The sequence below is a fragment of the Falco punctatus genome (genome assembly GCF_963210335.1).
Source record: "Falco punctatus genome assembly, chromosome: 4".
NCBI lineage: Eukaryota > Metazoa > Chordata > Aves > Falconiformes > Falconidae > Falco > Falco punctatus.
Window position 1 is genome coordinate 14,413,601 of NC_137583.1, and position 24,248 is coordinate 14,437,848.

Genomic DNA, 24,248 nt, shown 5'->3' on the forward strand with positions numbered 1-24,248 from the left:
GGTCGTTGCAAGTGGTGCTCCCCAGGGCTCAGTGTTGGGGACAGTCCTGTTTTAATGTCCTTGTTGCTGTATCTGGGCGAGGGGATTAAGTGCACCCTCAGTAAGACTGAAGACAATGCCAAGTTGGGTGGGAGTGTTGCTCTGCCTGAGGGCAGGAGGCTCTGCAGAGGGGTCCGGGCAGGCTGGGCTGATGGGATGAGGCCAATTGCATGAGGCTCAGCAAGGCTGAGTGCTGGGTCCTGCCCTTGGGTCACACCAACCCCACGCAGCGCTGCAGGCTTGGGGAAGAGGCTGGGAAGGTGCCTGGTGGGAAAGGACCTGAGGGTGCTGGTTGACAGCAGCTGAACGTGACCCAGCAGTGTGCCCAGGTGGCCAAGAAGGCCAACAGCATCCTGGCTTGTACCTGAAACAGTGTGGCCAGCAGGGCCAGGGCAGTGACCGTCCCCTGTGCTCAGCACTGGTGCGGCCGCACCTCGGACCCTGGGTTCAGGTTTGGGCCCCTCACTCCCAGACAGACACTGAGGGGCTGGAGCGTGTCCAGAGCCGGGCAGGGGCAGGGGCTGGGGCACAGGTCTGATGAGGAGCAGCTGAGGGAGCTGGGGTGGTTCAGCCTGGAGAAGAAGAGGCTCAGGGGGGACGTATGCTCTCTACAACTGCCTGAAAGGAGGCTGGGCTGGGGTCGGTCTCTTCTCCCAGGTAACAAGCAATAGGACAAGAGAAAAGAGAAAATGGCCTCAAGTTGCGCCAGGGGAGGTTTAGGTTGGATGTCAGGACAAGTTTCTTCACTGAAAGGGCTGTCGAGCACTGAAACAGGCTGCCCAGGGAGGTGGTGGAATCACCATCCTTGGAGGTATTTAAAAGACATGTAGGTGTGGCACTTAGGGTCATGGTTTAGTGGTGGGCTTGTCAGTACTAGGTTAACAGTTGAACCTGATGACCTTAAAGGTCTTTGCCAACCTAAGCGATTCTATAGAAGGATGAGGGTCTGAAAAGCCTCTGGTCTGAAGCGCTTCCCACTGCCAGCACTGGGCATGGAGTTATTTATTCCAGGCAGGGGCTGCGGCCACTGAGCAGCAGCAGCAGTTTTTTATTGCACCCATTCCTAGGACACTGAAGAAGGATTATGCATGCTTCCACCATGCCAGCTTTTTATTGGATTGCAGGCAGGGGTTAAACTGATCCTTGTCAGCATAAATATAACGCCCAGGGTGATGGGAGCAGCATAAATTGAGGACAAGAGGTGGCTGCTTTTACCGCTGCTCTCAAGAATACTCTGCTGTTTTACTACGTCGTTTGCTTTTTAATTGAGACATTTCCTTCTGGCCAGGGGATGTCTTTCCTCTTTTGCCAATGAGGTGCAATAAATAAATGGGCTAAGACACAGACTCCGAGGGGAGGTGAAGTGCAGAAGGCAGGTCAGTGGTTGCACCAAAGCCCTTTGAATCTCCCCAGTTCACCCCAATGGCACCAGTTTTGGCACAGCTTCCCCACGCTGGGGACACGGGGGCTGTCCCACGGTGGCGGGGTGTCTGCAGTAGTACAAATTACACAGGTGTTTCATCTATGTGTCACCTCCATTTTTTCCAGAGTACTCACATGTTAGCAGGAGGTGAGAGTCCTTGGTGCTGTGTCAGTGGGGTGAGTTTATTTGCGGCCACTTCTGATACGTCTGTGTCATTGAAAAGCAATATTCAAAGGAGCATACGGTAATTCTGCACGCCGGGCTGGCCAGATTTGCTTATCAGCTACGGCAGAGCAGGACTACGGGGATACATCATCTGAATGAATGCTCCAAAACTGCCTGCTATTTGCTGTAATTAGGCAGAGCGAGCCATTATGGGCTGCCTCATGCAGGGATTAGCAGTAGGAAACATGGTGATGTCCAGCATGCGAGCCCACAGGTGGGGTTGTGGTGGTAGGGGGCCAGACACTGTCTGGGCCCTTGGCTGCTTTCTCAGCCCCACGGGATCCCTTGCTTGGGTGATGTGGAATGCCCCAGCATGCTTACTCGCTGCTGGGGGGCACTTTGGGGGGTTCATCTGCTCCTTTATGCTTCCTCCAGGAAAAGCTCATCCATGCCAGGTCTGATGTATGTGACAGGGTTGTGTAGGGGCTGCTGGCACCTCGTGCTGGCAGTGGTGGCAGCAAATTTCCATAAAATATATTGTAGTTATTGACAGATGTATCTTTCCAGATTTGCTGGGTGATGTAGAGTGAAGCCCTTGGAACTGACCTATGGTCCTCACAGGGACTCCTCTTTGCGGGAAAGCACTGCATCCTCATGAGTTTTGTGTAGGCAGCCCATGCTGCGCTGAACACCATCCATTGCTACAAAGATTAGGTGGGGGATACAGTTTCCAGATACAACATTAATTAAATTACATAAAATTACAACATAAATTAAATTATAAAGACAGTATGTATGTGTATCTTGCAGAAAACCAGAAAAGCCTTCTAATTGCAGCTTCCAAGTACAGGTATAGCCCTTTAGGACTGCAGGGAATTGCCACCTTGCTCGGATGAGTAAAGAAGTGTGGGTAAGCAGGTCAACCCACCGTCCATAGGTGGTAGGTAGCTTGGAGCGCTACAAGAGCCCTTTTGCCTTCGGGAGCTGTTGCACAGGCTTTGGATTTGCAGCCGGAGCCAAAGTGTGTTGACCGTGGTCTCCCTGAATCCGGTTAGTGCTAAAGCACAGCCTCCAGCCCCTGGCTGCCCGTCTGGGTCATGTGCAGCCCCAAAGCCCCTGCGTGCTGCGGGGGTCTGGCACACAGCCACCCCGGCTTGGGACCGCAAGGCAGCTGGGGGGTAAATAAGCTGCTCATTCAGCTGTCCTGTTATTTTTATTTGCCTACGGTAGTAGCTGATGAATCGGATAACTTCCACCCCTACTCCTGCAGCCTCCCTGTGCTTGCAGCAGAGGAAATCCTTCCTGCCTTTGTGCTGCTGATGGACCTCGCTGAGCCGGTAAACCACTACAGTGCAGACAAAATGGCTCTTTAAAAAGTGCAGTAAAAATTAAAACTTTCTGCCAAGAGCAAAGCCAGTGGGGCTTTTTGCATTTACTGTTTTTATTGTATTCTGTAACATTTGTAAAGTAGATCACTTCTATCGAGAGAGTCTATCTTCTCTCCCAAGCTGTAATTCCTAGACTTCTTGAAGATGATTTTGGCTCACAAAGGAACTAGAAGATAGAAATATGATGCGCTCTGACATTTGAACATGCTACTGAGAATCTGAATTAAAAGGAACAAACTCAAAGTATCATTTACACAGCAATCAACTTTAAAAAGTCACCATCTGCTAAGCGTTACCACCCGGTGTAACTGTGTCTTTATTGCTAGATGGAGAATAGGAAATAACGCAGGGAACTCTCCTGCACCTGCTGGGTTTTTCTTGGTGCCGCAGAGACACTGAACTGCGGTGGCCGGTGTGCCGCGGGGTGCCTATTGCAGCTCTCCTTTTACTCCAACTCACTACAGAATATAAATCTGAATACAGGTGCCATTAGGAGGAATGATTTGGGGTTGTTAAAGTTATAGCATAGTGTCAGCTTTTTGAAAAGTTTAAAGGGCAAAAGAAATGACCAGAGCTGGAATGAGGACCTGGCTTGAGTTTATACATAGAAATCTGATTTTTTTTTTTTTTTTTTTTTGCTTACTGCTCATCTCCTTGTTGCCCCTCACCCCACTGACATTTCCTGTCCTTTAAGAGTTCTTTCTAGCTTTGTCTTCCTATTTCATCATAATTGATGATAGTATTATCAAATTTTTTGCCCTGTGCAACTTGACTAGTGCTCGCTTTACTTTTTTTTTTTTTTTTTTTTTTTTTTTTTTTTTTTTGGCCTCATTTTGGTCTTCCATTGCTCACAGTCTCCTAGAAAGGTTGTGCACCTTTCGATACAAAAAATTTCCATCAAATTTTATGTCTTCCACCAAGCTCGCTCTGAGTTCAGGTGATGCTTAGCATAATCGAATCCCCTCTGCTGCTGCTGTCCAGTGTTGCTCGCTCTGCCTTGGTATCCCTCCTAACTCTTCATGCACAAGACTCAACTATGGCAATACAGTTGCATGCACCATTTCAAGCCTTTGGTTTCTTGGAGTGAACTGGGAACTGAGCTGTGTTAATGAGATGTACCAGCTGAAGAAGCACAGCAACACTTGTGCAAGTTATTTCTGCATTGTCTGCCTTGAGTTTTATACAACAGGACCAGACACTGGGAAGCTGCAATGGCTTTCCCCCACCATGTTTTCCATCACACTGCAACAGTTACTGTAGAGTCTGCTTGGGTCAGAAACAAGGAAGCAAGGCCGGACAAGAGGTGTAAATAACAAACATGATAGGAGAAGCAAACTGATGCCCAGTGGCTTGAAATGAATAAAGGAAAAAACTTGGGTACTTGCAAGTTTCCCTTGTGCCGGCCCTATCGCTGAGCCCTATTGCTGTCAGTGCTGCCGGGGTGGTGGTGGTTGTGACGGTGTTTTGATCTGATGCACCAACACAGACCATGGCTGGCAACTGTATTCCTCTCCCCTTTTAGGACTTGTAAGCCTCTCGTCCCCATTCCTCAGGAGGCCACTGTGTCCTGTCTCCTTCCCAAGGTCTTGTCCTGTTGCAGAGGCTGAGTCAGGGATGGTGGAAAGCCTTTGGTGCCGTGTTGCTTTGTGCCTGGTGGGGAAAAATGTCTTTGCCATCACCCTCAGTTACCCGTCCCTGTGCCTGTCTGCAGCATTGTGCTGTGCCTTGGAAATGCGAGTGCCTGCAGTCCTTGTTGACTTGCTTTAAGCGTTTTAATTGCATTTAATCACAATGGTCTAATTAAAGTTTGGAGGCTTTTTTTGAGGGCAGTTAATAGATAAATTAGTTAAATTAATTGTGGTTTGTTGTGTACAGACATACCCTTGGTTTGGCAGAAGGGCAGCCAACACATGCTCTGATGACAAATATTTCCAGCCTGACCTGTGGGTCTGGAGTGCCTGAACCCCGGGGGCTTGATGTTGCAAGATGTGGACCTGTGAGTGTATTTTGCTGGCCTTCTATCATCATCATTATCGTCATCACCCACATAACCTCATTTACTGTGAAATGAAATAACTCTTTAAAAGCTGAATGGGAATCTGGTGTGAAGCACATAACCAGCTTGCACAGGGGCAATTGCCAAGCACTGAAACAGTCTGTTCAAGGTAAGTTTTACATTTTTAAGCTTCTTAAGTAAAGGATAAACCTCAGGAACTTTCAGAAAGCAGGGTGATACTGCCTTGAAGGATACCAAATAACATCTCTATTTTCCCCTGTAAATCAGCTGCCTTGGGAACCCACATTAGCATTTCATTGGTGACCTGCTTTGGATTTATCACCAGGAAAAATCGACATGCACTGAATTGTCTATAATCCTTCCTCAGATGGAGGGGGTTGAATGAGCTGGAATTTTGTTTCTTTGTTGAGATGAAATGTAATTACTTTAAGGGGTTTGCATGGTGTGTTAAATTCTGCCAGTATTAAAGCATGATACAAGTAACAGAACTGTGCCGGTTGCTGGAGATTTATGGAATAAAAGGTATAATTTCACACTTCACTGCATTTTATTTTGAAGTTGGAAGTTGATGTGCTTTTCAGTTGTTTAGATGTGTTTACTTAGCCTTTACTCTTGTTTAAGACATGTACACTGAGGGATTTGATGAGCGAGAGGCTGGAGCTGCCTTCCTCACTTTCCAAAGGAGGTGCCTGAGAGCACGAAGCCTTGTGCTGCAGCCCCAGGGTCCCTTACAGTGAAATGCACCAACAGTTCAAGCATTATGGGTTTAGAGGGTGAAGTCTTTCTTCTGCCTGCTATATTTCAACAGTTTATGTTTCCCTAATAGGTTTGCTTTACCCAAGAGGATGTTCATCAGCGAAGCAGCTGAAAGCCATCACAGCAGCAGTTTGGTCCCGGAGGGAGTGGCTGGTACTACTAAAGGAAGTGATAAAAATTTGCAAAGGTGCAAATTCCTCTAGAGTTTTTCTAGCCAGACTGGCCAAACATGAGGGGCACTTGTGTAACACACGTTAAATAAATTCCCTCATGACTGGGGTGGCGCAAGATGCTGTTCTCCCATCAATAAATGGCACTCCTAGAGCATCCAAAAGCTCACTGCTGGGTTCTCCTTACAGCTGGTCTCCTGTGTTTGACTCTAGAGAACTGGTGCCAAAGCTCATGGCTCTCCTTAATGAGTGAACACACACACACGATGTATAGCTGTGCCAAGCAGGTTGCAAACTGCCTGCACTTCTCTCTGCATTTCTTTGAAAACTACGTGGCTTTAATATCGATTGACTTCCATGTAGGGCAGCACTGCGACCAGTTCATTTTTAGGAATGATTCCACATGCCATCTGGTACCGCTGGCTAATGGCCTGAAAAGCCCTATGAAGAATTTTTTTCATGCAGCTCTGCAAGAAAAAATCAGCTATTTCTTTTTTTCCCCTTTCCTTCCCACCTCCAACAGTCACTCAGTATCCACCCAGGAGCTGCATGGAGAAGAGGTGCAGCTCCTGAGGGAAGGTGTCCCTGCTGGGTGAGAGCCAATGGGTCCCTCTCCACAGCTCTGTCATCCAGACTAAAGACACGTTTTTCTTCAGCTCATGAACCCCAGCCCCTTACGCTGCCTGCACTGTGGTGAGCTGCTCTTTTTAACACCTCAACAATTCTTTCTCAAAGAACGTCACTTTTAAGACACTGTCAAACTGCTGGTGAGTAACTGGTGTCCCAGCACATTGATGTTGTGTGCTGGGGAGCAGTGCTGCTCACACGTGCACTGCTGCTGTGGCTGCTGCGCCAACACACAGTGCGCCGGGTCCAGAGCAAACCATCTCCCCAGGGCTCGGCGGCATCTTTCTCCTTCAAGTGACTCGTCCAGATCTGGCTTTAAACCACTCTTCCAGGAAGAACACCTACTATTTCAAGAGCCTTTGCTTTTGGACAGGGTTGACTAAATAAAGCCCACATCCAAGCAGTCGTTGGTGAGCTTCCAGCACGCTTCAGCCGTAAAGCTTGAGCACAAGGAGAGCGTTCCTGGAAGAGCCGTCTCATAATGCAGCGCCGGAGGAGAGTTACAGGAAAGGGTCACCCCGTTCCTGGCTCTGTGTCCACAGAGGGACAGCAGGTTTAGGCGACAGTGAGCAGCTCCCTGGCCCTGCGAGAGCCTTCAATACACCTTTGTAGGGTTGTGGGGTTGTGGGGCTGTCGGTGCTGCCACCTGGCCACCAGCACCTCCTCTCCAGTGCCAAACGTGTGGCCCAGCAGTTCTCCCAGAGCATCCCGGGGCTCTCCTGCCTGGCCCACTGACACTCACACACACCCAGCTGTACACTTATCTATATAGACACAATCCTACAGATACCTTTGCCTGGCAGTAATTGCTGGGTCTGCCTCAGAACAGAAGTCCCTGAGCAAATCCAGCGCTGAGTGAAGCTGAGCTGAAGCTGGTTTAAAACAAGGGGGAGGGTTTCTGTGAAACGGGCACTGCGACCATGCGTGAGCACTGAGCCTCTGTACTCCCTCATTAGGGTGTTTGGTGCCTCGTTACAGGTAATAAACAACTATTATTAATATAATTTTCATTGTTTCCCCACTAATGCCCTGAACTCATTAGCCTTTTTGGGTAATAAGATTCCTCCCTTGTGCCCTGTTTCACCTGATTTAATTTTACTTCATGGGGTCTGTTATCTCCTAGAAGACCTTACACTAGGAAGGCATTGCAATGCACCAGGAAAACGTGGGATAGAGCTCTATGGCACATGTACACACACAGCCCACTGGCATGTTTCTGCCTCCAGTCAACCCACACATGATGTGCTGATGCTGTGCTTCACAGCAGCATCTTGATTGTAACTATTTAATAAAGGCTTACAACTGGTTTTTTTAGAGAGCCTGTGTCTATAATTATTTTCTCCATGAAGTAATTTTGGTTTCACAGGTAAACACCGATCTCAGCAATTTTCACTTTTAATATACAATTTGATTTAGGACTAAACATCCTCTGCCTGCTAAATAGGTATTTATAACAAACAAGCCTGCCTGACACCATTCCTCACCACACAGTTTTTTCCCCCCTGTATAATAATCATTGTTCGGGAGGGAAAAATGTAGCACCACACGCCTGAGAGGGGGCTGAGCACTTTAACAAGGTTTAATTACAACATTAGCAATGTGGGTGAGGCATCCGGGTAAACAAGCCATAAATCAGCCCCTAAAATGAGCAAAACAAACCCCTTCCACCCACACTGACTGCAGATTGTGCCAACAAATGGTTTTCTGGGTGTTGCTGTACGCTGATTTGGGACACCGGGAGATTTGCAGACATGGGTGCCATCAGGCTGGTTACAGCCACAACTGTCCCCGAGTGCTGGGTGTCACCTCCTGCCTCACCGGGACCTGACCCTCCTGCCCATGGGGACAGGCTGGTCCCGCTCCCTCGTCCCACACAAGCCTGAGGCTTTTCCCACGAGCTTGTGGGGTGCCAGTAGGACTAAGGGGCTTCTGTCTGCTTGGCTGCCGGCTATTCCGTTCATCAACTCACTGCAAATGGTGCGACTTCTCCAGCTTGGTTTTCCTATGGAAGTTGTGACGGTCTGCAACACACAGAACTTCAGGAATTTCCATGGCGACGTGGTAGCAGGTGGCACGCTGCCCACAGGAGGGAATTGGCATCAGATGCTCATCCAGAACCACTGTGGTCAATAAACCGTAAATTAAGAAGGATTTACATGATAGTCTGTGAGAGCTGCTTAAGAGTTGTTAGAGTATGCTCAATAATCCAGTTACAAAAGTATGCCAATAATACATGCTTGATAAAGGACTGTAACTAACTGCTTTAAAATACAGTTATGGGCTATTGCACAAAGGAGAAACAGTAACTTAACTATTCACAGGCATTGAATGTGTTTGACTTTATCATGTGTTACAGTGATTTATACAAGACATAAAAAACAATTGTCAAAAATGTGGAAGAAAAATTCAAAGCTAAAAGCACAGCCATTCATTCTGAATGGTAACGTGTTAATGCAGGGAAAGAGAAACGTTAGAGCTGCAAATGGAAAGGGACTGTTCAGCAAACTAAACTCTTCATTGGAAAAAAAATCTCCACAGCATAATAATTATCCATTAGCTTTAAAATAACCTCCAAATTAATAGCTGTTTTTATTAGCATCACAATGTCGCACATTTTTCCAGTGAAAACAAATCTATCACTAAGGGCATTTGTATCTCTTACGCTTTTAATATTCATGATTGGGTCAAAATAAAACCTTGTTGCAGATAGAAAAAAAGATGTCTTAAAAGAATAAAAGGTTATAATTCAGTCAAGGTTTCATAATGGCACTGCATACGCACTGCAATGGAAAGAGAGCCCCGAGACTGACTTAGTACCTGAAGATTTTGTGCAAAATCCTTCACTGTTAAGGGCCCCTGCCAGTTCGTATTTATGTGGTTTACAAGGTGTCACATAGTTGTACGTTTTCATCTCATGGCACTGAGTTTACAGCTGAGATGACTGCAGAGCTGCAGGTATCAGAGGACCGACAAGGGAAAGCAAATCCATGAACTAGCACCGTTACCCTTATTTCGCTGGGCGGCTCTGGATGCACTGGAGCTGTTTGTGTGGGAACCTGCAAACCCTCGTGGCCAAGGATCTCTGGGCTGTGGGTGCTCTGGGGGGCACATGGATAGGGTCCAGGCCAGCAGAGCCTGAGGAGGGCACAGCGTGTCCCACGGAGCGGGGCCGGGGCAGCAGCTCCCTTGGGCCACCAGCCTTGCCGGGGCTGAGCCTGGCTTTTCTGCCACGAGCAATGGCACTTCTGCTGTGGCTTGGCACTGCCAGGGCTGCGCCTGGGGTTCAGTGTTACAACTCCAGTTATAAATTTGACTATAAACATCTCTTTCCCATTTCAACAATGCATCATTAACTTGTAACAGTGGCAAAGTGTTCCCACGATTACATTTAGTGTGATCAGTGCACAAAGTAATATCAGGTCCCACGTTTCACTTGGAGGAAGGTATAAATACCTTCTGTCTGCGTGCGCATCGCTTGCAGGTGGCTCCAGAGGGGAAGTCACAGCAGGAGACAAGCGTGATGGATCGATGCGAGCCGACATGCTCCTCTCGGGTGTCTCAGCAGCTGGTGTGTGTTGGCTTTGCTCATGAGCTGGAAGTTAACAGAAGACGTCAGTGAAAGATGTGTCCTTTGAGCACTTTAAAGACTGACCAGACATTTCCTTCTATTGGCACGTGAGGATTTACAGAGCATATTAAATAAGGTGTAATGCTCTGCAAGGGATCAGGGCACTGCAGAGTAATGTATCAATAGCACAATAGCTGCCAGGCCCTCACCTCCAGCTCGGCTGCTGCTGCGGCAGGCACCCACGGGCAGGACGGAGCTGTTTCAGGGCAGAGATGGAGGATTCTCAATGTTTTGCATGGGGCCAAGTGTAAAGAGACCCAGCCTTGCTGTAAGTGTGCACAGAGCAGGGAAGAGTCTGTTGCTGTAAGAGACTGTCTTATGAAACACGTCCCTCTGAATAACATCTGCCATCGCTGCCCAGGACACGGTGCCCTGGGCTTGTGTCTGGGAGCCTCACAGCCAGGCAAATGCTTAGCCCTGGCCCCTTCGGTATCACCCCAGAGAAGGCAGCTCTGGGGCTGGGTACCCTGCGCACTGCAGGGGACCAGCAGCTTGCTGGAAATAGTGGGAACCCTTCATGGGTGTCCAGGCTCTCCCACACATCCCTGTTTTCCTCTGCCTAGTCCCAGCAGCGTGGTCTGCCGGGGATGGACAGCAGGGACGTGTGCATTACACGTGTGCATAGAGACGGCATGCCTGTGTTTTACCACACTAACACTTCAGAGCAGGAACCTGCCCTCTCAGTTCACCGTCCGTCATTCACCACACAGTATTGCAAATTAATTGCAAAAGCGTAAGCAGCAGTAGCAGTTTGGCCCTGATGTCATTAAGCACCATCAGACCCTTGACAGTGTAGGGTGGAGAGGCTCTGGGGTGCAGGGTGGGGGCCAGGCACAGGGCAGCTCTCCTGCTCCCAGGGATTTACAGTTGCAAGTAGGAGAACAGAGCTGAAACCCCTGAGCTGGGATGGGGTGAAAGGCTGGATTGTGCCTGGAAAAGTAGCGCTGTATTTCTGAGTGGGCAAAGCGGTGCCAAACCTCTCACGCCGCTATGCCATGATCTGCATGTCTCTGAACAAAGGACACCTACCTCAGCATTGAGGGTGATTTTTGTCATTGGTCTGACCCTGGCTTGGTCCCAGAAGACATGGGGATATGTTTGGGCGAAGGCGCTCGGGCCACAAAGGGGCTGCAGTGGTGCCCAGGCTGTGTGCCGCTCCGGGGCTGTGGATGGGCATGTGCCGTGGAGCCTCTCTGGTTCCTAGAAAGAACAAGGGAACCCAAAATCTGAATCATCTGCCGGTCTTCTGAATGTCACGCAGCTTGCCTGGGCATTAATGCTACTTTGGAACTGTCTGCTTCTGAAAAGCTACTTGTTTTTCTTTTCTTGGGAAAACAGCAGCTCTTTTAATTTGGATTTCACATGGATACATGGGAAATGCCATACAGGTGTCTGCCAGACCCTCCAGCCAGAATCCGCCTTACCGAGGCTGGAATGACAAAATGCAGTGCCACCCAGCCACATGCCCAGCACACCAAACCTACCGCCACGATGGGATTGCTCCTCAAGGGCCCTCCCAAGCCCCAGTGAGAAAACAGCAGTCTAATGTAAAGGAAACTCTCGCACGGGACATTTCCTGAGCTTTATGAATTCATTAGAAAATTACTCAGCACAATAATAAATGCATCCAGAGCTTTGATATTTTGCACATCAGGTGGTAAAACAGTAGCTGTGAATAGATTGCCTGTACCAAGATTTTTGCCTTGAGCGCTGCAGTAGCAGATGGCCTAATAAATATGCAGCGCTCTAAATCGACGTTTGTAATTTCTGTGACCTAAGGTTTTTTGGTCTCCCACGCAGATAAAATGCACAATCATCCAATAATAAAGTTTTTAATAGATAAAAACCCTAAGCAGTATAATTTAAACATGAAGTGCACTAGCACTACTGGTGTAGTAACGGTTGCACCAGCAGCCTAGCTGATTTTCTTTATGAGAAGTATTTCACTGTGGCTGTACCTGGTCAGTGCAGAGGTCCCGCTGCCCTGTCTCTTCTCTGGCAGCGACCAGGTATGGTATCTGTGAGGAGTGGGATGAGAACACACTGTCAATCCCCAGGAGCATGCCAGCCACACTGCAAAAGTAAAATTGCCTTTTTTATTTTTTACTGGCTCTTGATAGCATTTTTCCTGTGTTCCTTTGCAGCCACATTATCTTTCAAACCTGTCTGGTCTTCTAAACTCCTGTCAAAAGATCATGATTTTGTTCAAAAGAACAAAAAAAAACCCTGTGAGATGTGCTGAAGGGGCCCCAGCGGCAGAGATGGATCACCGATGCTCTGGCTTCAGCAGCATGCCCAGCCCCTCATTCCCGCCGGCCGGGAGCGAACACCAGCTGCTCAGGTGTCGCTGTCTCCTCTTCCAGTGATGAGAGGTTTAGGGACACGAGCAAAGCGGCTGCGTGAGCAGAGCGACGTATCTGGGCCACATTTTGACAGAATTAGAAAAACAACCTTTATCACAAGCACCGTTTTGGTGCCCTCAGAGCAAAGAGGAGGAACTGCTGGGGAGCCATGCTCAGCTGGGGCACCTGCTGTCTGGACTGGCCTTGAAGTCACCTCCAAAAATATCTCTTGGCCCTCCAGCATCCCTAGCCCCAGTCCACTCTTCCCTGCCACGCAGACTAGATGACACACACTTGGAAGGGGATTAAAAGCATCACAAGGCTGTTGATTCACCACTGATTTACCACAGGAACCTTCATAATAATTCTTACCGTGTAGTTTAATGTCCACGGATTATTTTTCCTCTTGAAAACTGTCAAGCTTGGAAACAGAACTGCTTTTAGAGTGGCATGATAAGAGCAAAATCCTGCTCAGGTCTTCACATTGTGGGCTGCTGTGTGTCACCCCTCGGGAGCTGACGGCTGTTTCTGGGGTTTCATCCAGGGCGTTTGCATTTGCGCTGGTTATAACGCCTGCAGCAAGATTCCAAAACATCACAGTTAGAACTGCCTGTACAGCTGCTAACAAGCAAGTTAAACACTGAATAAGAAAAAATGACAAGTATTGTTGTTACACTTACATATTCCCATGGGTATCATGAAGCCAAGCTTTCAGTTTTATCAGGGAACTGAATTTAAATAGTTTTTTTCAAGGTGCCAAAAAAGGTGGCAGATAAGGATGCCAAGTTACTATAACAACCATGAGAAAAGTGGTGATTATCAGCAATACTACATAGAAAAGACAGACTGGATTGTCTTTTCATTTTACATGTAGCCCATTGCTTAAAAAAATAAGCCCTTTTCTAAAATAAATACCATGGAAAAAATAACTTGAATATGAAGTGCATTATGCAAAATAATTTTCAAAGATTTTTCAGCCTCTGCAACCTCGCCATTTGACCAGGAGTTTAGAGGATGTGCTGCTAACCAGAATGCTTTATGGCTGAAGGATATGTGAATAATAAAGCATGACTTTTCATGTTTTCTCACCTAGTAACCACGGCAGCAGAGGGGAAAAATCAATATTGATGTCCTACTGTAAGCTCCTTAGGACAGAGTGTGTTGTTTGGCATAATGAGGCTCAGACGTACAGATGACACTTGGGTACAAGTGACAGTACTGAAAGATGGAAGATTACAGAGTCCTAGCAGCTGGAGGAGTCCATGCTGGTGCTCACGTGTATGAGGTTGTCTGTGACCTGCAACTCAACACTGCTGCCATCCATGGAGAACTAAAAACTGAAACCTTGGTATTTGGTTGGGCTTCGGAGAAAACCTTGGTAGACAGACCCAAAGCAAAAAGGAGAAATGAGGAGAACCATCCCAGTGACATAGACTGCTCTGAGTTGTGGCTAAAGTGTTTTAAAGGTTTCTTCTTCCTCCTGAACTACCTGGAAGCTGCCTGTCTGTGTTTTTTAGCAACTGGAAACAGAGATGTCTTGTCACACCTCCTGTGTGTAAGGAACATAGAGAGAACCCCTGAGAGACCAACTGATTTGTGATCTGCTGACTCCAGCAGCTCTACCAAGCAAACATCAATTCCCCTATTTTCAATGCGCAGCCAAGAAACATTAATGAAGCCTTACTAAAACTTACTGCTTTTCAAAATTTCTGTTCCCCAAAATTGTAACTGATGATGGGTCTGTAGAAATAAAACCCTGCAGTTTCATTAATCTGAAACTTTATGCCCAGACACAAGTCTTTTTAGCTGTTGCAAAACACGCTCTGGTGAGAACTATGTGGTTCTCGTGGACTAAACCACTGTGCAATGACTTCTAGGAGAAAATCTCTCTGTTCTTCATCACTTGCCATAAATGTTGGCTTTGACAAATTGGCTAAACAAAAAGCATGGGACAAATCGGCTAAACAAAAAGCATGGTGTGTGCCAGCAGTGCTTTAGTTGTAGGTTCACAGGATGATGATTAAGAAAAACATTGTGAGCAAGACTCAGAGTCCTTGTAGCTAAGCCTTTTGTGCTGGTCATCTCAGTGGTGGTGTTCACAGCATCATGGTAATCAATCCCCATGGATGTTGAGGACATAAAGCTGCTAACTAGAACGCAAAGGGCAAGGATCCCAAACTGCTGATTTTGAAAAGCAGGACTTACCTATAAAATACTGCTGTGGTAATGACAGGAAAACAGAGTGTATCTGGCCTGGAACAACAGCCTCACCCTGAACCTGGTGTCACTACCCGCCTGCCTCCTTATCTCATTAAAGGTGGGGATAAGAGCACGGACTCTCCAAGGACTCCCTTTTGTCCAACCTTTGGATGTCCACTAGTAGGCTCTGCTATGTGACACAGTGATTGCCGGCTGTGAGCCCAGGACAAGCGCCTCCACCCAGACAGGCACTGGCAGATAATCCATGGACCCTGTAACCAGCAGACAGCAGTTTACAGCCAGTATTTAGTTGATCTTTTTTTAGGTTGGGTTTTGGTTTTTTTTTCCCCAAAAGTGAGCAGTTATCTCAGTAGCATCAGTGACCCAGTTTGGATTCACAGTGGTGCCCTAGGACATCCAGCCACTCCTGTGGGACCTGCACCTAGGAAAGGAAAATTAACACATTTTAAACAGCCGTTACCAGAGATACCCAGAGCATGGTCCTGATCATTAAAGGATGCTAAGGAGAAAGCCATTAGACATGCACAAGCTAGCACCTGATTTTTGAAGGTCAAAATTATGATTTCATTGAACTTTTAAACTGATTATGGCATTAGCAAGAACAGGTACAAATCTTTCTGGGAGAAACAGGCTAAGGCAGGGTAAGTAAATTATCTCAGCACAGTATCTGTCTTCCTGTGGATTTCAGTGCTACTCTTACTTGAAGCAATTTGTGATGATATGTTTGTACCTGCCACAGAAGCCAAATACACAATCTGATCGTATGCCAAGTCACTATTAACAACTGCATTTTCAATTGATTCTAGGATATTCATTAACTGGGATCCATAATTACATATAATTTACAGACATAGAATTTTAAATCACTTGCCAGTGAGCTTACTAAGCTCACTTTATGACATTCAAATACATTATTCTTAAAAATTCACATCAGCTTGCAAATAATTACAGTGGAATAGCACTGGCTATAATCACATAGAAACTTAGAACAAGAATCACCAGAAATGCCTGTAGATCACACTTGCCAAGTGATTTTGACATTCCCTTCAACTGTCCCCAGAAAACTGTTACACATTGAACTGGTGGACTCCAAAGCCCTTCCGCTAACCGAACTCCATTACAACCCAGCTCCGTTACAACACAGCTCCATGGACTTGTCTCACGGGCAACCCCTGCCTGATACCCTTTCTTCAATACCAGGCAGCTGATTTTTTAATGATTTATTTACCTCTTGAGCAAGTCCTGTGGGTTGGGGAGGACACTAGTGGCAAGCAGCACTGCACAGCACTACAGAATCCCCCTTGCTCTGGGGCTGGCAATGTTGGGCACTGCTTGGAGCCAAGTAGCAGCCACGGCAATGCAGAAACATCAGGACCAGGTTAACTGGTTTTTAGAGCAGACAAAGCTTGACATGTCTGCATGCCCAATATTTTGTTCATTTCACAAAATGATTTAATTTTCAAAGGGTATGTATGGTCTACTTTATTTCTATAGTCTTTCTCCATGGACAACAGGGATATTTTACGTACCATAGGAAAAAAAAAATGCACAGTGATGCAAGCAATTTAAAACTCTAAGTTAGAACTTTAGGACCTTCACTGAAAACTGCACTGAAACCCGATACTGATGGGTTAAATAAATTACATTATTTTATTGCTAAGTGTAATGGAAAAACAAACGCAAGGCCTGCACTCAGAAGACAGCTTCCCATGTGAATCACACGCACCCCTTTTGCCTTACCTGAAATAAGGCTCCAGTTTTTGAGTGTTGAAGCAGCCACTCTTACCACTGTTCAGTCCTATGTTAAATTACATCAGTAAAGCAGGCAGCAGCTGGCAGTCCTGGAGCCTGCCATATTTATCCTGTTACGGTCTAGATTTATAAACTGCCCATGCACACACCTTGAAGTGCACCGTGTATGTACTGTGCCACCCTGCAGTTTTGAACATCGTCACGTTACTGTAATATGCAGCACTAGAGAATTTCTTGAAGATGAGGAAAATACTGCTTTCTCTGATGACTAAAGGCAGAGAGTGAGCTTATGAAATGGAGGCCTTTGAACAACACATTGTATATCTTGCAGTACAAAGAATAAGATAGCTCAGATCCAATTAAAATACACAGTAAGCAGGTAATGACATTTTTTTATTTGAGAAAAACCATAAATTACAGATAAACACAACAAACCTTCTTGATTCAACTTCATTTGTTTCCATACAGAACCTTTGAAATTGGAAATAAATTGCACTAACAAATAAATGTCACAAGGAACTTTTAAGTTATGTGATTTTCCACTGCATTAAAACTTAACACAAACCCCATAAAAATAAGACACTATTTACAAAATATAGTCATTTTTTTTGCAAAACTATTGGTTAATTCAAGTTTTAAGTTGCATGATAAATTACACAGCTCAGTCACTTTACAAAGGGTTAAAAGACAAACCTACTCTGAATACAAACCAACATCCTCTCATGATCTGACTATGCCAATTCATAGTACTTCCCAGAATCTGGATCAAAGTAACAGTTCAGACACGGATCATACAGGAGAGTCAAAACTTCCTCCTCTTCTTCAGCATTGAGGTCATCTTCACCTGTGTCAAGTGGGGAAAGTTAAGAATAAATCACTTTTATTCACTTAGCCAGCAACATGGAAATACCTTTCTGTCAGATGTGACAGACTTTTTCTTTAAAGTGTATAATCTTTCGATTTCTGAATTGTTACCTTCAAGATAACAGCAATTCACATTTTTATGATATTTCTGAAGACCTGTATTTACGTGAGGTGAAATGATGTCAGTCAGATTTTGCTTAACAACCAGACTTTACAAAGTCCAATGGAGCAGTTCACCGGCAGTACCTTTACTGATAGAGGATCAAAGTATTCCTAAGTGATATTTTTCTCAATGAACTTCCTAAACAATAACGTTTTAGCACGAACAAAGACAGTCGGTGTGTACTTCAGGCCTGTAAAAATGTAGGAATTTGAATGTCTGGTATCCAGTATGCCACCTAAATGTTCAGTATAGGTAAACATGTACGAAAGAGCTTTTGTTATCAGAAGGGAAATAAGATTCTTTCAGACAATAAAAAATTTAAATCTAGGTTATCTAGAGTTATTTAAAATGCAAGACTGTTTTCAGGTAACAGAAATGAATCCTTAGCCTAAAATACACTGATAAAGCCATACAGACTTTTATTACAGACACTTTATATATTGTAGCTCCTTTTCTAAACCTGTCTGTCTTTCATATAAACTAAATCTAAGTTATATGACCCATAGCTTTTTGATAGGAAATAATTCACAGCTGAACGCAATCTGTATCTTGAATTTCATCATAAATGTTCATCTTGTTCTCAGACTGCTAATACAAACGGAATGCTTTGTATGCCCTAACACTTCATAATAAGTAATGGCCTGTTATGCTAACAGCAGCAGTTTCACAATGCTCAGAATCTATTTACAGCCAGGATCACAGAACGATATATAGGTTACATTATCTAGAGACCAGAAAGTAGGTTGGTGCATTTAATGCATACAAAAGAAGTGCGCACTTTATTGTTTCGGAGGAGATTTCATTTTTGTTTCCTCAGTAACCTTAACAAATGCCATCAGAAAGAAACTGTCTTTTACTGTAACCAAAGGTAAAAAATGTAAAGCTAAATTGTTGCCCTCCCTGTTGCGGGTACTTCGTCAGGCCTGGTAAGCTAAATGAGGTTAACTGAGATATTTTGTTTGGATAGCTCTTGGGAAAAATTATGCAGTGCAGAAAGAAGGCATAGAACTGAATGTCTTTTTCTACACTTCAGATCATAGTACACAAATAAATGGTATTCATGCCTCATTCCCTCACACAGCCTTACATTTTCACCTGAAACCATGCTGTTATTTCCACCAAATTCTTCCTTTTTTTATTTTGCTTTTCCCTGCTTATGCTTCTGTTCAAAATTATTTTCTTTTCTTTCCTAAGCTTAACCTCCTTCCCTCTTTACCTTGGAACTGGCCTCTCATTATACTCCCTGGTTTGATTTAGGAGTAAGAAATTCTTCAGACTCATCAGGGGTATACTTCTTTCCCTGTATGCCTTGAATTCACACCAAATCAGAATACAATTGCATCCAGGACTAGCTGAATGTATACCTTTATAGCAACAATTCTCTGCATGTGTTTTTATGTGAACAAGAAGAGAACTTGGTTTTCTAGATATATCTTGTTTTTAAAGTCAGGCTTCTTTCGTTTAGCATCTCACAATATCCCCAAATGCATTTTAAGGCATTTCTAGATGTTGCAACATGTTTGCAATGGCCGTATGGAGTATCCAGGTTTGACCAGATTAAAAAAAAAACATATGAAAACCTCACCTCTGTTCTTCTACTTCTTAAAAAAAAGTACTCATTACCGTAAGTGACGCTCTTCTACAAGACTCAACTAACATGCAATGGTTGTGTTAGAAGGCATCCTTCTACTTTCAAATGGTGTTTGCGTACAACCTGACCACATGTAAGAATGACGTGTCCATGGCCAAATTAACTGATAAACAAGTCACTTTCAAAGAAAATTTCCATAGGTGTTTATGCTGCCACCATGCACACTTTTGGGGTTGGAGCTGCTCAGGATTGCATGAATAAAACTCTTGGCAGTTTAATTTGAATAGCATGGTGAAAGCAAAATCAAAGCTTTTGTTCTTAAATCACTATAAAATTAAACAGTATTTCAGGCTAGAAAGTAACTTGATATTAAATGCAAACTGAAGTCTGTGATGAACGTTATAGAGGGACGAGTATTTTTTAGTTCTGAGCTGCAAGAAGACTGAAGGTAGTTAGTACCTCTGAATATCTGTCAGATTAAATGAGATACTGCCCCACTGAACTCAGGGGACCTATTGCTTTTATGGAGAAAGGCTTTTGCACAAGATGTCTGAATCCGGATAACAACGAATGGAGGAGGCATGTAGCAGCTTTTTCTAAACAATGAAATAAATATACAAGTAACTGTACTTGGATTTTGTTAACTGTTTATACATAGTCACCATGGTCTGGAAAACCAAAATAGTTTTCCTTTTCAAATAAATATATTTCCACTGTATTCTAGGTTTTAATATTAGAAAATGGCTTGTAGAAAAGTTTCTGTGTGAAGTTATCAAAATTACAAGTATCATACCTGTACATGAATCATAATTTAATCTGAGCGAATAAAGGCACAAAAATAAAAAGGAAAAAAACCCCAAGCTACGGTATATAGAGATTTTCTGTTCTCCAAACGTGCAATCATGAACATATAATGTAAAATATTTCAGCATAAAGGAAAATGAGCCTAGAAACAACTCACAAAACAGTTTGGAAATCCTAGTGTGAATAACACAAGAAATCCATCAAACTTTTAAAAGATAATAATACAATTTTTAAATTTTACAGAAGTTTTATCTTAACTGAAGCAAGCCTTGGATTTCATAATACTAACATAAAAAAATTCTCAGGGATCTATCATAGATTTATATCCAACATGACTTTAACTCAAGGATTACTGTCCAGCTCTCTTTGGCTTACTTAGGACTCTTAAGAAAACATATTATTTGATTCTTCAAAGCAAGGTCCATTCCTGACAGCAAAATTCTATTTTGCTGTCAGAAATGATTACAAATATACATGTATGAAAACGTTCCCGATTTGAGTGGCATAATTTATTTTAGACAGAAAATCACTGAGACATCTTCATCCCTCGGGCAGTCAAAATACACATGTCAGATTTATGAGAGTTCACATGGAATTCCCCAGACTAGAGGAAAAATTTAGATATCTACCCTGTTTCCTAAGACAATTGATAAGAAAAAAGAGCATGTGAAGAAAAATAGGTATTTTTTTTCATTCTATCGTTGTTGACTTTCTAGTTTCAGCTAAGTTCTTTGCCATTCTTTAAGCAAACCCTATTAATAAACAAAAACCTGTAACACTTTAGGTGGTTGGTGACAACAGTCTTTACTCAGGAAATCATGCTGAGATTTCGTTTAAGGCTGAATCTGAAATTTTTCTTCATAAAAGAAGTATCACTTACGTAAGTGCAATTATGCTTCCGAATGTTTAGTCTTTGTGTTCTTTCTTTCGTAGGTTTTCAATCCCCGCTAGCATAAATTCCTTATTTTAAACAAATAAGATGCATTTTTTTTGAGTTAACCTCTATCGAGCCAGAATATTAGGAAACTGCAACTAAGTTATTCTTTGATCAGAGGCAAATAATACTGCATGGAAAACTCTGCTAGCTTGAGCTGAGAATAATAAGTAAGAGAACTTGGAACCAAAATGTAGCAGTATAGAAAACTACAAAAAGGCAGCACCAGCAGTACAGAAACAGCATTTTGAAATGTCTTTCTACCCAGATCCTTTTAATTGTCTTCATAAATTCCTACCTGGAATACTCTGATTTGTTGAAGATTTAGTGTGCTCTTCCAGTTGTTGGCTTCCAGGAATGATGGGGGGACTGAACGCGTTCAACCAGTCCCTGAAAAACACAAATCAAAATGTCATTCATAAAAGCACAGTTTGCATTCCTATTCGTTCTAATTCTTTTGATTATTAAAAAAAAAATTCAAAGGAAATTGCAGGTTGTCAAGCATGATGAAACAAAATCAAGCTAGATTTTATTACTATAAAAATAAACCTAGTAGTGAATACAGTTCTTAAATGTTAAGGCTTCCTTCCTTCCTTAGCCTTTTCACTTGCTTTGTTCACACTGAAATCTGTGTTTTAAGTCAGGTTTGCTTTGCAGATTTTAGCTGGTATTGCTCTCTCAGCAAAAGGCATACATGAGGTGTGACCCAGAACCCACAGAGCTACATGCTGAAAGCCTACAGGACTCATGAGTGTCTTTTTCGGAGGAGTAAAGACTTGGGATGAACAAGCTGTGTTTGATGCGAGACTGTGGGGGTCAATTTGATTAAAAATCCTGACCCTCTTCTAAGGAAAAAGGCTTAAGATTATATACAAGAGATGTATTCAGTTACCACCAGCTTGGCACTGCTTGGAGTTCCCCGTAACAGGGTGACTTAGCAAGTGGTCCGTCACCCACAGTGTGGATGGTTGGTGAGTTAGAGCTGAGCACTCTAAATGGTGCTGAGCACATGAAGTGGGTGCATTAACAGTGTGATACCAACTCATGGTCATGAACTGTGGGACAGCTCATTTTTTTAATTTAAATTTAAATAATTTAAAAATTTTCAATAAAGGGATGGAATTAGTGATCAGAGCTAAGAATAATTATACTAACTGTTTTCTAGTGTTGTTAAGAAGGAAACATTGGATGACTCAGGCTGTTATTGTTGATAGTATCGTTGATACGGGAAAAAAGCTTTGTTGGGTAAATACATTATAAACAATTATATATTATAAATACAAACAATGTTATTCAGCATAACATAATTTTAGCTACTGCAAGACACCTTAACATGGCTGCCACATACCTATTTTGCTTCTGTAAAAAAAATATTGGATGGGATCTTTATCATAGAGGAAGGAGTACAGACCTTCTTCACCTATTCAATTTAAGAGACAAATTATATCTCTCCTGAACACTACTTTGTGATAGCTTTTAAAAATCATTTCCACGTTATCATACATTCATGCAAAGTTCAATGTTCATTTCACATACCCCACTTTACGACACACTGTCTTTGATTGTTATAGCTCAAGGAAAGGGAAACAGAACAGTTGTTTTTATTGTTATTGTTACTGCTTTCTATCGCAAACTGAACTGCAGATTTTTCCCCTGAAAAAGTTACTCATATTATACTATCAATCAGAGAAAGATAGCCCTGGAAGGACACATCTAAGTCACAAAGTCAAGACATCCCTTGTGCAGGTGATCATGTCTTGTAGTTCTTTTAATACATGAAACTAATCCCTGCCCACTGTCCACATCTGGTGTTTCCGTAAGTTCCCATCTCTCCAACAGTAACAGCTGTAACACGTTAAAGCTTCCACATAACCATTAACTAGACGAAATAATTGGAAGTTAACACTTGAACACAGAATTCGAGGGAGGCCAGTAAATCATCCAATTTTGACAGAACCAGATCCATCCTTTTTGACCAACATATTTCACTGCAAGGCAAGAGGTATGGAAGGGGAAAAGGGTCTTCAAATTCCCTTATGTTTGCTTCATGCTCATGGGAACAGTGCAGCTCTACAAGGTAAATTACACTTGGTTTGGGGTTGATTCAACTTATGCCTGGCCATGCCTGTTCCAACATCTCATAAAAACATCACACATGCAAACCTGTGCTAGAGGCCAGGGAGATTAGCCTGAGCTGTAGAGGGAACTTCAACATCCATGGCTTTGTCCAGAAGGGATGATTTTTTTTCCCCAAGCTTGACAGATTACATTGCCAGACTGTAATTGTCTCAACTCAATTGTCTAACACCCAGTAAACAGTAATGGACTTCTACCTTCTGAAAAGCCTTGATGATTTTATGTACGATTTGCTTCTGACAGAGAAATCTGGCAACACTCAGTCATGTGTTAGGATTGCTAAAATAGGCCATCTGATTTTTTTTTTTGGTTAGTTTTTCTGCTACTTCTGGACTTGTTATTGATTCCACATCATCTCCTGTTGGCATGTACGCATGATCTGGGGTGAATCAGGGGACAACCACCTATCTGTTTGCAGTCAAAATGGAAAAAACTAATTTTCTGCCTCAGGAAACAGAACTGCTGGTGTAGAAATCCAGCAAGTGGTATAGCAGATTTAAAGGAAGAGATGCTGAATTTTCCATTATTTCAATATGTAAAAATATACTTCAAAATTTTTTTACACCATCATTATTTTCACACATATGGCAAACTTCACAACCAATCCTTCTCCTCTTCTGCCGCTCAGCTAATTCCAGTGAGAACTGGTACAACTAATCCACCCAGCAATATGCTTGCCTAGACATCTCATTGTTAGTGCTCTCTGTCATTGCTCACCATACTCGCATTCCCTGGATACAGCCAAAGACCATTTATTTACACCGAAGCTTCAAATGTTTTTAGGAGTAACAGTTAAATGCATGCTGTGCTATCCAGTGGCATGGTAGAATATATTTTCCATTTCTGCCACTTGCATGTGTGGTTTGTGCTGCCTCAGAATCAGCTCACATAAGCCTAATGTGAGAATCCGACCATTGCTCACAGAACGCGGTCCGGGAACATGAAGCATTATCACGTACCTGATTCTCTACAATTGCACTGAAACACAACTTCAGCAAAGGCAATCTCTTGGAGAAACTGCGGCAATTTTAGAGAAGGTAAGGAAGAACTATTAGAGCTAATCTACCTCTCTGTTTCCCAAGCTACCCTTTCTTGCAAATTCACTGCTACTTTTTTAAAAGACAGTGATGTTTGAGATCCAGACAACTAGAATAGTGCTGATTGCTGAAGCAAAAAGTGGTGCAAGGACAGAGGAAAGACAGTGCTTGCTTCTAAAGAGAATTATCTCA

The 24,248-nt window shown here is 43.7% G+C and overlaps 1 protein-coding gene and 1 long non-coding RNA gene across 9 annotated transcripts in view; one reads left to right on the forward strand and one right to left on the reverse strand.

Annotated features, from left to right (window-relative positions):
* LOC308062058 overlaps window positions 1-12,413 on the forward strand; it is a 66,385-nt gene extending 53,972 nt beyond the window's left edge. Inside the window, exon 2 of the long non-coding RNA XR_013927456.1 lies at window positions 697-12,413. This is a non-coding gene — a long non-coding RNA (uncharacterized lncRNA). The remainder of the gene's footprint in view (window positions 1-696) is intronic.
* Window positions 3,842-24,248, reverse strand: part of CFAP20DC (CFAP20 domain containing) — a 97,359-nt gene continuing 76,952 nt past the window's right edge. For 2 of the 8 annotated variants that reach the window (XM_080382928.1, XM_080382930.1), the window contains 2 exons: window positions 21,182-21,273; window positions 12,437-17,371 (listed from right to left, as the gene is read on the reverse strand). In XM_080382928.1, coding sequence (XP_080239054.1) covers window positions 17,259-17,371; window positions 21,182-21,273 — 205 coding nt within the window. In that variant the 3' untranslated portion in view covers window positions 12,437-17,258. Of the gene's footprint in view, window positions 17,372-21,181; window positions 21,274-24,248 lie in introns of all 8 variants that reach the window. The other 6 variants (XR_013927450.1, XR_013927451.1, XR_013927452.1 and 3 more) reach the window with 6 other exon arrangements.